At 50.7% G+C, this 15,685-nt stretch overlaps 1 protein-coding gene across 3 annotated transcripts in view; it reads left to right on the top strand.

The window, feature by feature from the left end:
• SSH1 (slingshot protein phosphatase 1) overlaps window positions 1-15,685 on the top strand; it is a gene marked incomplete at both ends in the record, with an annotated part of 56,925 nt that overhangs the window by 22,883 nt on the left and 18,357 nt on the right. For all 3 annotated transcript variants that reach the window (XM_082852545.1, XM_082852544.1, XM_082852543.1), the window contains 4 exons: window positions 5,575-5,678; window positions 9,299-9,363; window positions 9,806-9,927; window positions 14,564-14,632. In XM_082852545.1, the coding sequence (XP_082708671.1) occupies window positions 5,575-5,678; window positions 9,299-9,363; window positions 9,806-9,927; window positions 14,564-14,632 (360 nt within the window). The remainder of the gene's footprint in view (window positions 1-5,574; window positions 5,679-9,298; window positions 9,364-9,805; window positions 9,928-14,563; window positions 14,633-15,685) is intronic.

The raw sequence follows: 15,685 nt of genomic DNA, 5'->3' as shown, positions 1-15,685 counted from the left end.
GGAGCCAGTTTCCTCTGTGTCTTCTGTTACTGTTAAGTTCAGGGGTTCATAGCCCTGGATGTGCGTTGGGACAATTTCTGGGACTTTTAAAAAAGCAGATGCTGAGGACTCGTCACAGACCTTCTGAACTAGAATTGTCTGACGTTAGACCTGGACGTGAATATGTTTTAAAAGTTTCGGGCTTCCCTGGTGGCGCAGCGGTTGGGAGTCCGCCTGCCGATGCGGGGGACACGGGTTCGTGCCCCGGTCCGGGAAGATCCCACATGCCGCGGAGCGGCTGGGCCCGTGAGCCATGGCCGCTGAGCCTGCGCGTCCGGAGCCTGTGCTCCGCAACGGGAGAGGCCACAACAGTGAGAGGCCCGCCTACCGCAAAGAAAAAAAAAAAAGAAGGAAAAGTTTCCTAGGTTCTTCCGATGTATGGCCAGAGTTGGAAATGAGGAGCGTTAGTGTCCTGTTCTGTAGTGTGATGTTTCTGCACCTGATGTTTCCCTTCTTCAGGAATTATGTTTCTAAGTGGCCTGGCACACATCCACACTGCCCACACACAGCCCCATCCCTTAAGGCCTGGCTTAGCGTGGTTCTCCTTAGTCTGCAAATACTCGGCTATTCGAATGAATGAACAGAGAGCCCTGTAAGTGAATATCAGAACGTACCCAGAATAGACCAAGCATTAGAACCCGGAAATATGGATTCCCAGACCAGTGCCTTGTATTTTCTTAGAACTTCCATGTGTACCAGAGTCCCCAGGGGCCTTGGTTGAAGATGAGGTTGCCCAGGCTCTCCCCGGGACGCTTTCAGGAGCTGGACTGGCTTCCTTCATTTGTCAGAGAGGAAAGAAGGCCTTCCCCGCAGAGCTTGGGAATTAGACGGGGTGGCACAGCTGAGAGCCTCGTGTGGCCTCTACCACGTGGTGGGCGCTCGGGCAGTGGCGGTGCTCTTGCTGAGAAGCAGCTTCTTGACCAGCATGGCTGTGCTGCTCCCCCCCCCCCTCCAGCCCCCCAGGATCCCCATTCAGTCCAGAAGGACCGATTGATGTGTCCTGTCCCATTACTGTGATGGCGGCAGCCCTGCTGCTTGCCCCCCGGGGGCTGACGTCCAGTCTTCTCTCTCTGAGGATGTTTCCCTGCATCTTTCCCGCGCCTCTGATGCAGTCACGTGCTGGGAAGGAGGACTGGGGATGGGTCCTGTCCTTACTCCTTGGTGATGCTGAGCTTGGCCGTCAGGGCAGGCAGGGCAGAGGTGGCTGCAGGGTCTCCGCTCTGATTCTCACTCTGGACGGGCAGAGGCGAGGGCGTTCCAGGGGTTAAGAAGGTGGGCGTGGGCCCGAGAGAAGTGGGTCTCATCCCATCTTGTAAAGATTACGCTCCTGCAGCTGAAGTTTCCTCAACTGCAGAATAAGCATAATCGTAGTGTATGTTTCACTTAATCCTCTTGTGTGAGGATTAATCGATCATCTGGGAGCTGGGAGAACCTTCCAGACGAGGCCCTCCCAGAAGTCTACTCAGTGCCCTTCCTTCACAGAATGTTCCAGAACCCATCACTTAGACATTTCCTTTTCCCAGCCCTACAGGGTTCCTCTGGCAGGGGACTCATCTCATCCTGCCCTGCACTGTGGTTGGTTGCACGCTGACTTTATTTCCAGCTGCTCCCGCTGGGTGGGTTTCGGAGTCCCGGCCCGCACCCTCCGGGGCCCGCACCTGCTTTCCCGCTGCAGCCTGCCCTGCGCCCCTTGTTTGAGGTTCTCAGAGCACCTGCTGACCTCTACCTGGAATGCCGTCCCCCACACCCCAGATTTGCCTCCTCCAGGAGTGATTAGCACGACCGAAGGATTTCCAGAATGAAACGGTGCTTGTGAAAACACCCAATAACTAACGGTGGCCGCTGCCCATGGTCACTGTTGGGTGAATGGTTGGTAATATGTGACGGTTTGAACAAGGATGGGGTCCTCATGGCTCGGGGCGGGTTACTGGGCCACAAGCTGTTTTTCCTCGCGGTTTCTAATACACACCCTGCTGCTCATTCCCAAGGCCCACTGCAAAGCCGTAGGAGTAAAGTGATTAGAGGAACTTCAGCTGTTTTGCTCCCTGTGAATGGCCCTCTTTCATCAGGATGTGCAGGGACAAGGGCCTTTTTAAACCCAAATATCAGGGAAGGACGAGAGTTCCACCAGAGCCATTTGCCGTCTGGGTGGGAACGCCATCAGGACCGGGACTCTGCTTTCCTGGACGCCTCCGTCCAGCCTCTTCTTCAGACGTTTATCCTTCTCTGGAGGGCGGGAAAGGCAGGGGCTGGGGGCAGTTCAATTCATGATGTGACCACGGCAGTCCCGGACCTTTTCTGTTGTACTGACGTCTGCACCTCCAGCCAGCCAGCTCCCTACTTCTGCTCTTCAGAGGTTTCCAGCCCAAGTTAGTAAGTATCGCCACCGCTGATTTCTGGCCGCCCCCCACCCGCCCCTGCCGTGTCTTGGTTTCTGGATGACACTGACTGTTGCTCCTCTGAGGGCTGGGGTTTTCTGGAGGATCCTGTCTGTCTGCAGTGCCCTGCAGAAATTATGAGCCCGTGTCATCTCCTAAAACCGGGGTCTGAGACATATCTGTATTGTGGAGATAAAAGTGGTGAGGATGGAGGAGGGAGGCCAGGGGCTGAACTTGTTCTTAATCCGCCGTCAGGACTTTTCCATTTTGTTTGCCTGGGTCTGACCTCCTGGAGCTTTAGTCGCTCTCTTCAGGGCACCAGCATCTTTGGGCAGAAGGCTGATTTCTCCATAGTTGGGATGGGTGGTTTGTGAGTTGGTTTCCTTGTCCCCAGAACCTAGTAAAGTACGAGTGCCCCCCACCCCCAACCCCGAAATGGATTTCGTAAGGGACTGCCTTCCCTGGCGGGGTGTCTTGAGACTGATGGATTGAATCGGGTTCTGCGCCTCTCCTATCAGAGCCCTGGCCCCTGGCTGGGAGAGAGTGTTCACGTCAGCCGCCCACAGGGCGCAGGAGGCTCTGGGCCCAGAGTGAGCTCAGAGCAGAAGACGGGAAACAGGGTCATAAAGAATATCTGTGTCTCGTTTTCCTAAGTCCCATGACTGCCGTGCTCTGTGGCCTCTCGCCTCCGAGAGTCATCCAGTGAGGTTTTCCTCGTGCTGTATCTGCTTACTGTCTCTGCAGATGCAGGACCATCTCACGGGCTTGGGATGATGTGTTGTTCTCTGAGCTTCCCTGCAGCTTCAAATCTCCTCTTTACAGTAAACGCCTGTGACTAATTTCGGGAGGAGGACAGAGGCACAGTGTTCAGGGCCCCCGTCCACACAGCCCCCTGACTTCACGTGTAGCTGGGAGGCTGTGATTCCGTATTGGCCTCAGGAACACTGAGGAACAACTGGCCTTGTAAGTGATCACGGGATAAAACCAGCCTATGCTTTTGCATTGTTCCTTTTTTTTTTTTTTTCCCCCAAGGAAATGTAAGGGAAACCAAGGGGAATTTTTGCCCATGATTTCCAAGGCAAAGGTCACCGTCAATGGCTGGCTGTTTCCAGAGGGCTCAGGTTTCTGGTCAGTATGGATTTTTTTTTTTTCCTTTTTTTTTTTTAAACTCATGAACAAAAACAGGTTGATGATGCCTTGCAAAGATTTTTTTCCCCCAGCTGCTTCGATGAACTGATTGTTGTTTGAAGTTTCATGTGTTTTGGAGTCTTTTAGGCAGTGATGAGAATAGGTAGTAAGTGATCCGTGTCTATCTAAAACAGCATAGTTCTGAAAGCAAACTCAGTTGTAGGGTTTTAAGGAAGGAGTGGGTGATACGTTTCGGGGGTGGAAAAGTGTTGGGTAAGTCTGCAATTTGCTAAAACTAGACAACCTGGATTTTCTGTTGGCCAATGGATGCTAAAGAGCTTTTTGTCTCCCGTGGGTAAGTGAGCCTCACAGAAAGGGTGCTTCTCGTTTCTTCCATTATTTATAGTCCTGGGCTCCTCAACACTTGAAACTTGCAGCACAGATACGGGACTCACAGAGTGGAAAGGATGACTTGGCAGTACATGCATGATGGTAGATGCAGAAGTGCTGTCCATATGTAAAGCGTTGCCTTTAGGAAGGAGAGAAAGCCAAGTTGTCCGTAACTCAAAGGCCTGGATGAGAGGGGCAGAACTGAAACCTTCATATGTGGTATTTGAGCCGTCATGATTTTTAGCGTGAGAATTTAACCAGAAAAATGAACAGATTTTATTATGGACTTCATAGTATGGAAGACAACCATTTTTCAGTTCCAGGAGCTGCTGACTTAAATGCTAGTCCATGTGGTGAGTTTTCTTAGCTCCTAGGGTTGTATTTTAGACTTAGCTGAGTTTTTTATTCCAGGATGAGAGTGTTTAACTACTTACATTAGCTGTCTGGGGCAGTGGTGATTTTGCTGTTTTATATTACAGAAAATGTCCTTGTGTTTCTGTCAGGAATTGCTTTGCTTTCTATTAAAAAAAAAATAGCACTTCTGTTACTTAGAGATTTTTTTTCAAATCAAATTGTTTATTGGTTGCTGAAGAGAGAATGAATGATTTGTATAGTTCCCTATAATTTGTGATCTTCTTTCACAAAATTAATAAACATGAAATGTTTTTGCATTGTAAAGTATACTACATGTTTATATTACTTTGAAAATTAAAAAATCATTTATAAAAGTTAATATTTGCTCAATATAGTAAGTTTGGAAGATGCTAAGAAATAGAAGATAATTATAGGTGGTACAACCCTCCCCCCACAGAAAAAGAACACTTAATTTTGGTGTATTTTATGTGTAGTTTTCAGAGATGATGTTATTTTTAAATAATTGGTGGTAATTAATAGCTAATACAGTCCATTGGTTTATACAGTCTTAATTTCTGCATAAGATAAAGATTTTGTTTTGGTAGCCAAATCGTGAACGTGAAATTTTTTATTGTAATTTTTAAAATTATATGTTGAATATAAATGTGATTGCTTTTATTAAAATAACAAAGACCAAAGATTCATTCTGCTGAGAAATTCATTGGGTCAACTTGAGATTTTCTACAGGTTTTCCACACAGCAAGCTTGACTAAATTAAACTGGTCAATAGCCACCCACTTTTCTTAAGATGCAAATAGTGAAAGTTGATTTCATCTTCCTTGTATTCTGTAACGGGAAGACACCAAGAAGCAGTGAGGTTGTTGAAAGTTCAGAGAGTTAGAAGCAAAGATCAACAGCAAGAGTACAAAAAATTCAAGAAGGGAGCCAGCCTCTGCTCATCAGAGAGTTGGTCTCTACTTTTAGAAGATGTTGTATTACAGAGCGGTCCCTTTACAGCATCCTGCAGGATGGGGCTCCTAGCTCTGGAGGAGCCCACGGAGAACCTTGGGTGTTTTAGCCGAAGCATTATTTTATCACGTACACTCTCCAGCAGCAGGCTTGTAGCAAAGGTTTGGGGGGAGTATGGTGTGAAATTACTATAGAAGCTATTTTATCCCATTTGCATTTTACACGCCACTCTCCAGCCTTTCCTCTGCAGCATGTCTCTGCCCGTTCTCCTCTGTGAATTCCAGCCTAACTGCGCTCTGGTTTTTTCCGCCCGCAGCTTAAGTGAGAGTTTTTTCATGGTGAAAGGAGCAGCCCTCTTCTTACAACAGGGAAGCAGCCCTCAAGGCCAGCGGAGTCTTCAGCATCCCCACAAGCATGCAGGTGATGGCTCTAAGTTGACGCTCTTACCCTGGGACTTATTTTCTGGGCCACAGAGGAACCCTCCATTACTGGTGGTGAGCACTGTGCTGGTTTTCAAGGCCAGGGAAATAGTGGAGCACAGGTTTGTAATGACAGCTGCAGGGAGAGGCTCTTGAGCAGGGACGCACGTTTTGCAGATGGCACCGGGAGCCGGCGACCCTTTGGCCACGGTGTCTACGTAAGAAGGTCAGCAGCTTTCTGTTTGGATATAAAGATTTCCTACCCAGTGTATCAGTTAACTGCAGATTTTAAGTTACAGGACGACTTTTTAACAAATGCTCCAGAACGCCTTACAGCCAGATGTGGTCCCCTTGAAAATAACCACCCTGGGGTCCTACGTGCCTAGTCCGTCATTTCTCTGAGCTTTTGGAAAACTCTCATTTGGGGAATTTCTTTACGAGCCTTGGGCATGTACTGGGTGGGAAGTCTTTATTCTTTAACGGTGGGTTTGTTTTTTTGGAAGTAGACAGAAGTGATAAAGTGGGGATCAAACTGAGTATTAATTGAGGTCCAAAAGGAAGCAAATAAGAGATGCCTGCAAAGTAACAAGACTGGTTTTCTTGGGTGACTTGACTCTGAACCTGAAGGCAGTTTGGAGAGAGGAGTTCAGGAAACGCTTGCGTACAAGTGCATCTTTGTAGCTGGTGGGGAGCCTCTGCAGGAACTTCTTGAACGGGCAGCACGTGTCGGGGTAGGAGCTGGTAAGGCCTCTGCCTTTTCAGAACAATGGCAGGTCAAAGCAGCTAGCAGTTGGGGCCAGTTTTTTTTGTCACTTGGATCATCTTGTTTGTCTCACCTCAAGTCATCCAGCCTCATTTGGGAGCTGAGTGCTTAGGTTAGAACTTCCTATCTTGCATTTTATAGCAAACACGAAGGCTCGGTCAATATTTTCACATACTGATGTTTATAATCAAGGTTTAGGTCTGTTTTAAGCTAAGGAAACGATCTTCCTGCCCAAGGAGGCAGTGTGTTTCATGGAAAGAATATTTGCTTTGGAGCCAGACAGACCTGGCTTCTGATCCCAGTTGTACAGCCGTACAGAACCTTCATCATCAACTTCTAAGCCTCGGTTTCCTAATCTTTACAACGGGCATCAAATATTGGTAACTCAGACGTCGTGGAATTTAAAATTTACGCACATAAACAGACTTACCTTCTCTTAGGTGCTCAGCGTACATTGCTGTAATTATTGCTACGGTGACTGCTGGTACAATACCACTATAAACAGAACCTTCGTTCTTGAATTTGCTAACGGTTCTGCCCTGTTAAGAGTGTAACTGTTGTTTGTGTCTTAACCATAAGCCGTAAGCAAAGCCAGTGCTCAGCTTTGTTCCCTAAGTATGAATTGTCTCCTTCCTCTAATTCAAAGAATATTTTCGTACTGTGTGTGAGCCTGTGTGTGACTGCAAAGCCGTCGTGTAAAAACCCTAAGTCCTGCTGGTTGGCACATCTCTGGCATGTGCACGAGAGTAGGAAGGAAGCCTAGTGTGCTGGCTCTTCTGCCCTAGGGTCTAGGAGGACTGGTGAACTCCAAGAGACGGGGGGCACCCACTGTCCACAGATGCTCAGTAGACGACCCTGGGGCAGGCACAGACTAGACTTCACGTCAAGTCCCCCGGACGACCCACAGTCCCCTAAGCGAACCCCCCATGCCGAGCCGAGTACAGTGGAGGGTTCACTCTGTCCATGTCAAGTAATTCAGCTCATGTCAGCCAGTCCAGTCAGGCTGAGCCCCACTCTTTCCAGGGCTGACCTATGCTTTAGGCTCACATTCTCTGCCTTTTTTTTTTTTTGCTTACTGGACACTTGAACGTACCTTTTTTTTTTTTGCTTACTGGACACTTGAACGTACAGAGACTGTGTGTGGCTACCAGGCCGGGGTTGGGATTTTTCTCTGTCAGCAATTGCACATCTCAGCAGACAGTCCCACTGTGTGGAAAACGTCCCTTTCACTGAGCCACTCATCAGTTAAGGGGTTGGTTTCTGCTTTCGTCTGTGCGCTGCTGCGATTCGGAGTGGATCGTGGGGGTGGGGGTGGGGCCCAGGTGGGCCCAGAACCAGCCATGGTGGTTGTGTGCCATCCCGATCACGCTGGCCCACGACAGGTGAGGGTGCTGTTGGGGACAAGATGGGAACAGGGACCGTTACCTCCAAGTCGTCCCTCGTAGGACGTGGTGCCAGTGTAGGGTGTCTTCCACTGTGGGATCCTGTAAGAGAACAGACGAGGGGGCACGTTTCCAACGACCTGATTCCTCTCTGAGGCAGGAAGTACCATTTGGACATCATTTGTCAATCTCCCCTAAAATTCAAAGGACGCTTTTGCAAAAGGAACCCATCCAATGGATTGATTCCTCTGGGGTTCTAATTGTGATCTATAGGGTAATTTTTTTTTTTTAAAGATAATTCTCTTTCTTCAGGGTGTTGCACAAATTGAAATGAATATGGATTTTCTATGAGTTACTCCCTGCACTTTCTTCTAGATCAGCATCTTTACAGATGAACCATTTCTTCAGAAAGAACCCCATGCAGACACTTTTTTTTGAAATACACATAAGCTAGGAAAAAAGTGGCGCTAGAACCACCCTCGCTCCTTGCTAGTTACGAAGCTCAGGTACGGGGGCCCCTGTGCCTGGGACACACAGCCCTTCTTCGGTGAGGTGGATCCTGCGTAGCTGTGGAGACTCACTGCCTCAGAGAACCTTTCCTCCCGTCCCTATAGCCCAGAGGCACCCCTGGGACCCTGGGGCCGCTCAGAGATGTTCAAAAGGTGACTCTGGATTACTGCCTCTTTTTTTTTTTTTTTTTTGTGCTACACGGGCCTCTCACTGCTGTGGCCTCTCCCGTTGTGGAGCACAGGCTCCGGACGCGCAGGCTCAGCGGCCATGGCTCATGAACCCAGCCGCTCCGCGGCACGTGGGAACTTCCCGGACCGGGGCAAGAACCCGTGTCCCCTGCATCGGCAGGCGGACTCTCAACCACTGCGCCACCAGGGAAGCCCCATTACTGCCTCTTTTAAATAACCAAGGAGGTACAAACAAACGAGTACATAAATTTTAGCAAGAAAAAAATGACATTGCTGTTTAATCAAATTATGTCTCTGGGTACCCAGCACGTACCTGCTCGCTATGGAGTCACTTAAACATTTCCCCTCCTGGTTGTAGAAGTCATGTCTCTCTCTTATGGAAAATGTAGGAGTTGAAAGCAGGAAATGACCCCCAGTCCTTTTTCCTTCAGACCAACCCTTAGCAAATCCCTATCTTCAGCTGTGTCTATAGTTTCTGCTGCCCCCCACCCCGCCGCAAAGTCATGTTTGCCTGAATTTAATAACATTTCTCCTCTAGACTTGTCTGCATTTTCAGATTTTCAATATGCAACCCGTATTGCAATTATTTCAGAAAATAAAAGCAACTTTTAAAAACGTGGCAATAAACTGTCTCACCCATCCTCATGCAAAACATTCAGGAGTGGACTAAGGGTAGTTCAGGTCTTCTTTCAGACCCTCGGAATCAGCCTATTCTAACCTATCCTGCCTAGAAAGTGGGTGGGTGACCTTTTTTAAACTTTCTTCATTGATCCAACAGGGGACCTGCCTCAACATCTTCAAGTAATGATCAACCTTCTGCGTTGTGAAGATAGAATCAAGCTGGTAAGAAGAGACGCGAGTGGCAAGTTTTAATTTTTAATTGTGAAATTTGGTAGGGACTTATTGACGAGCAGGGGCTTGGGGGGGTGGGGCTCTTACATCAGAGCAAGTTCTCCCAAACCATTCTCAAAAGCCAAAGCCCGCTCTGCTCGGTACCCAGAGGTGCAGACAAAGGGGCTGTCAGGTCTCTGGGTCAGTCTGTGCTAAGCTGGAATCATCATTCACTGGAATTTACTTGTTAACCCCTTTAACAAACTTTGGGGGTCTCCTCTGAGCCAGGTACCATCCCTCATGCTGGGGATATAAATGAGACGTAGGAGTTTTCATCTAAATTCCTGAACTCACGGGGGAAAGGTAGAAACAAAAGTCTTTGGTCTTGGATTGGTGAAGGAAAGGGGTGACCATCTGGCAAGGCAGGCCAGTAAGAGCATCTCTGCCTGTCTAGGCCGTGCGCTTGGAGAGCGCCTGGGCTGAGCGGGCCCGCTACATGGTGGTGGTGGACAGCAGCGGGCGCCAGGACACGGAGGAGAGTATCCTGCTGGGAGTCGACTTTTCCAGTAAGGAAAGGTGAGTCTGATGGACGGCGGCTCCTTTCTCTGATGGGGGCAAGAGTTGCTTCTGGAAGAAGGTTTTCAGGGTCCCACATCCACAGGGGCTGGTGATGGTAGGTGATGGGGTGATCAGGCACTGGGAATGGTGGAGCCCCTGATTTTAGCTCTTGTGTGCCGAGTGCTGTTCTAGGTCCAGTCTCTGCTCTCAGAGAGCTCAGGGTCTGCACTGTGCTTAGAGATTTAACCCTGGGTCCTATCAGGGGTGCCCTAGAGGAGGGCACCTTAACCAGGAGGGCTTCCTGAAGGAGGTGACGGCTGTGGCGAACACCCCAGGACAAGCAAGGGCCAGCCAGGTAAAGCAGGAAGGCGCCCTCCAGGCCGACCATCCCATGTAGAAGTATGTGATCGATCGGCGTTGTATCGAGCGCCTTATGCAGTATTAATATCCCAAGTACTTGTTGATGGGTCCTGGGTCAGAGGCTTGAGGAGAGGTTTGGAATCTCCCAATAACTGGAGGCCAGGTTAGTTATATCATAGACCCTGTCATGTGTGCGAAATGAAGGTGCACGACTCTCCTCACATCTAGGATAAGTTAATGCGAGTGAGCTCATTGCAGAACCTGAATTTGTTAAAACTGGATTAAAGTAGACACCCTTTATTCATCATTCATTAATTTTCTTGTTCATTAAGCAAACCATTCATTTGCCTTCTCCTGTGTATGAGGCACTAGGCTCAGCCCAGGAAAACAGAGAAGCAACAGTAACCACGGTTCTCAGCCTCAAAGAGCCTGTAAGCTCAGGGAGGGAGGGAACCATCACCAGCACCTGGGGTGACGGGCCCAGTGATGGGGAAGTGTGGGGTTCGTTCCACACTCGTGGCCAGGACGCCATTGCTTGTCACAAGTACATGAACTAAAAGAGAAGGTGTTTCCTTTATGACCTCGTTCCCAGTACATAGGAGCATTCTGAGTGAGTTTCTGCAGCTCACTTAGGGACATGAGTCCAAGCTGGCGCCCGTCGCCTCAGCTGGTGGGGAAGTCTGGGTCTGGAAGGATCTGTGTCAGGACGTGCTTTAAGGGGTGAGCTCCGAGGAGCCCCTTGGAGACCAGAGGGCTCCGGGCCCCAGGTTGGGATGCTCCCAGGCAGGTGCCCTCAGAAGTGGCCGGGGCTCCATCCGTTGGTCACGAGGCAAAGAGACGTTCAACGGTGTTATGGTTATGTTTGTTCTTGGAGTGGCTGGCCGGCCTTTCTGAGGGCCTTTGGGGGCAGGACTTCCCCCACCATGTGTCATCCATCCCGGCAATGCTCTCTGGCCCTGAGCTGAAAGCTGCCTCCCTGGGGAATGTGCCCATCTTCTCAGCCCGAGCCACCAGGGCCTCATAGGAGGCTGCCCCCCGCCCCCTCCAGGTCATCTCTGTGGCTTTGCTCGGAGAGCACAGAGCAGTTAACCCGACGCTTCATAAGCATCTCGCCCCGTGGGGTAGGCGGTCCTATGACTCACGTTTTACAAACAAGGAGTCAGAAGCCCAAGAGGCTGGAGTGGTTACACCAAGGCCGTCCTAGTAACAGAGCTGGGACTCACAACTGGGTTTTTATTGTAGACCTGTGGTGTAGACCCACTCATTCCCTTCCCATTCGTTGTCCCCTGGGCCCCCTCGTTCACCAATCTGTTCATACCGTCACGGGGTGTGCCCTTGTTCGCACACGCTTTCAGTGTGCCAGGTGTCCTGCCAGGTGTCCTGCCAGGTGCCCTGCCAGGCGTGGGGGCTACATCGGTGGGAGAGACCGGCCTCTGCTCCCTTGGAGCTCACAGTCTAGATGGACGAAGGTTAGACACACGAGCACCCTGAGACCGTTCTTTACACACAGGCCCACGTGCTCACTCTCACCCACTCTCTGAAGCGCCCTGCCCCTCCTCTGCCCGCTGGGCACCAGCCTCAGTTCTCAGCGTGTCCCCGCTCCCTGGGTCCTCTCGCCTCTGCTGCACACTCTGCGCTCAGGCCAGCGTCCCCTCCGCTGTCCCAGCCTGCGCCACAGCCCAAGCACAGGTGCCGACTCCAAGGCCAGTGCTGGTCTCCTGTGTTGGGGAGATGGGTCAAGGGGCTTCAGAGGGTGAGCGGGAACCACATGGACCTTCCTGTTGTCGGGCCGGATGCAGCGTCCCCCACGCCCAGGCATAGTGGCCGGGAACTGGGCGCTTTTATCCATCTCCAGCTTGAAAACAAAGCCCTCGTCCTTACAGAAGCCTTTGGCCTGCTGAGAGCATGATACATTTGTTTTTCTAAATTCCTGCCATGAGATTTTGTTTCCTTATTCAAAAAAAGAGAGAGATGAGGTGCCCCCAAAAGGACTCTCCGCGAGGAGAGGGGGTCCAAATGCAGTGTCAGGAGAGAGCATGGGAAGGACGCCAGCCACAGTGGGCTCACGGGTTCTCTCCTGGAGTCACATCTACACATGCTTCCTCTGGGGATCAGAGCAGCTGCCCTGCAGGGGCCATCTGGGGTTATTTTGTTTCAGATTCGGGAACACCGTGGGTGCTGTGAGCACGAACACCGTCCTCCACTTGTTAGTGTTCTGCAGCCCGTAAAGGACAGGCCTGTCTCCTTCCTACACCTCCAGCCCCCGCGCAGGCCCCGCCCGCTTCTCTGTCCCTGCCGCACCGGCCCTGGGAACTGGGGACCGTTTCCTTCCCCTAGAGGTACCCCCACCCACCCGTTTTATCCTTCAGGGCTGTGCTTCCTCTAAAAAGACCCAGTTTCCCTGACCACGTGTCCCGTCCTCACTTCCCATATATATAAACCCACAGGCCCTCCTTCACTGTGAAAATCTCACTGTCATTCATTACAGGACTAGTGGAGACTCACAGCAATAACAGATAAGGGGACGTGATGGAATTGGCACAGTTGTTACAGTCGTGTCCTGGTCTCTGGTCTGCACTCTTGACTCCAGGTTGAGACCCTGAGCGGAAGTCTTCTGCCTTCTGCCCACCGTGTGTAGCTCTCACCAGGCTCTTCCCCATCTCTGCACTTAACAGAGGAGGGCAGTTTAGATGCTGCCCTGGTTTCCTAAGGACCGTTTCATCTCTGCCTGCCCCGGACCTGGGCCTGTGGCTCCCCAGTCTGTGCTCCTTGTAGCTCTCTGTGCCGTTTTCTCTCCTCATTTCCAGTCCCTGGTGTGGGTCGTTGGTGCTGATAAAGGGCGAGTGTCCAGGTCTGCCCGCACCCTCCCAGGGCACCCTCCAGCCTGGGCTTTCTACATGTCTGTCTTGGGCTCCCAGCGGCCCCCTTCTTGCCTCTCCCCAGTGCGACACAGCTGAGTAACCCTGGGAGCTCTGAGTCTCAACGTCAATTTTATTTTGCAGCTCTACAAAGGAAATATCATTAACCCATCAAGAATGGGTAGGACAAATGTAAAATAGTTAGCTAGTGAGAAGGAGCCGCATCGCACAGGGAGATCAGCTCGGTGCTTTGTGACCACCTAGAGGGGTGGGATAGGGAGGGTGGGAGGGAGATGCAAGAGGGAGGGGATATGGGGATATATGTATACATACAGCTGATTCACTTTGTTATACAGCAGAAACTAACATAACATTGTAAAGCAATTATACTCCAATAAAGATGTTAAAAAAAAAAAGAATGGGTAGGACTGCAGGGTGGCACCAGAGAATTTGCCCAACACAAAAGGCTTAGCCCACTTTGACCCAAAGGGCTTGAAACTACCTTCCCCACAGATACAGAAGCAGAGGGTGGAAAAGGTCCCCCGTGGCTGCCGAAGCTCTGGAGGGAGAGTGGGTTCCTTGAACCCCAGAGCTGCCTGTGTGCACAGTCGCGTGTGTGTAACTGTACTCCCTGGGGGGCTGTTAGGCGGTAGCAGAGATGGCAGCACAGGATCCCTGGAGATTGTCTGAGCTGCCCTTGGCAGTGACGGCTGTTTCTCACAAGCAGACTCTTTTTCAAATGCCTGAAGAGTTTTCATAGCGATCCGAGGAGACCCTCTGATAAAGCCCTTTCTTTTCCTCTGTGTTCCTCAGCGGCGCCAGGCTCTAAAGTGGTCAGGTATCATTTCACTGTTACGATGGGCAAAACAAAAGCAGATTAAACTAGTTTTTAAAACAGCAGCTGCACAAAAGGTACAGAAACAGAGGTCCAGAAGTGAACTCCAGTCATGGTGTTGGCACTCTCCCCTCCCCTGTCACTCCAGGACAGGAGGCTGGGGGTGGCTGCCACGACCTGCCTGTGTCCCCCGGACTGTGTGTGGCCTTGTGCCAGGCGTGTGCCAGCCATCAGCGGCTTCAGCCCTGCTGCAATGTGGGCGTGTGGTCAGCTGGTTACTCCTGGCCCCCGAGAGCCGCAGCTGAGACCTGGCATTTAGGGAGCTGCAGCCACACCAGAATGCTGGGGTCCGAGTTCCCTGTGACTGTCTCTAAGCTGGGGTCACTGGCCATCCCAGACCCACATCTTCTGGAATTCAGTGGTGAGCAGTCCTTGCAGACAGCCTTAGAGCTTCTCCCAGATAGACACCTAGGCAGCTGGACGCAGGGCAGGTGGTGGGTCCCCCATGAGCTGGACAGGCTGGGTGGAGACACAGCGAGGGAAGACCACGTGCAGGCGGGTGGACCCTAACTCTAGGCGTCTTCTCTTCCCTCCCACGTAGTAAAAGCTGTACCATTGGGATGGTTCTCCGACTGTGGAGCGACACAAAAATCCACCTTGACGGAGACGGGTAAGGAGATCTCTCAGAAGGCTTCTTTCACTGTAGACTTTGAAACATGCGTCAGTTTGGGCATCGTTGGATAATCATTAACAGCAGAGTCACACGTGTGACATTTTTACCACATCAGGAGAAATAACATTGCCCTCCCATGAGCCGCACAAGGCAGGGTACATTTGGGACATGATATAAGGGAGTTGGGTCACGAAGTACCAACAGAAACATTTACGGGATATCTGCTGCTGTATGAAGTTCAAGAACAGCAGTGAACAGACATTCATCCATTTGCCTTGATTTGTTAAATGAACACTCGCTGTGTGCCCTCCATGGGCTGGTCCCTGCAAGTTCGCAGATGAGTATGATGCAGCAGGGGCGCCAAGTCTTTGAGGGCTGCAGGGAAGACACACAACCAGCAGGTGCAACAGTGTTTGAGATGCCATTTGGGGGGCTGCAGAGGAGGAATCATCCAGGTGGGCCTGGGCAGGTAGACCAGGGCCAGGGGGCCGTCCGGATTCTGGGGGGAAATACTCAGGTACTGTCACGAGTAGGAAGAAGCAGGAGAGGAAATTATCTCTACTTGAATTCCAACAGTAGAAGTTACGTTGCCTTGTAGATGGAACTGAGAGGGAAAGATAAAAACTAGATTTATTGACGACATGGGCTTACGGTTTACATTTTTCCTTTTTAAACTTCTGTCTTCCACTAATGTATTTCTTATGCAAGTATAAAAGACACAGATGGAGTGTGGGGGACAGGAGGTAGGGGGCGGGGTGGGACAGTGCAGGCAGGTGAAGCAAGATGGTGTCCAGTGCCGCTGTTGCCTCACACCCTTTGCTGGGCTTTTAGTTTTGGGCTGACTTTGTATTGCTGGGTTAAAAGCCAGTCTTCCGGATTTAAGAACCTATCTTTTTTTTTTTTTGGCTTTTGGCATTTGCCCTTGTCTCTGTGGCCTGTGGTCCCTCATCACACAGCGTGAGACACACTTGACCTCAGGGTGTCCACGACGGGCTGTCCCCCCCCGCCGTCTGGCAGGGATGTGGTCGGAAGGTCTGACTTCTCACCACA

The sequence above is a fragment of the Leucopleurus acutus genome (genome assembly GCF_964270905.1).
Source record: "Leucopleurus acutus genome assembly, chromosome: 13".
In the NCBI taxonomy this organism is placed as follows: Eukaryota; Metazoa; Chordata; class Mammalia; order Artiodactyla; family Delphinidae; genus Leucopleurus; species Leucopleurus acutus.
The sequence above is the reverse complement of the archived record's forward strand: the minus strand, read 5'-3'. Positions and strand labels throughout refer to the sequence as shown.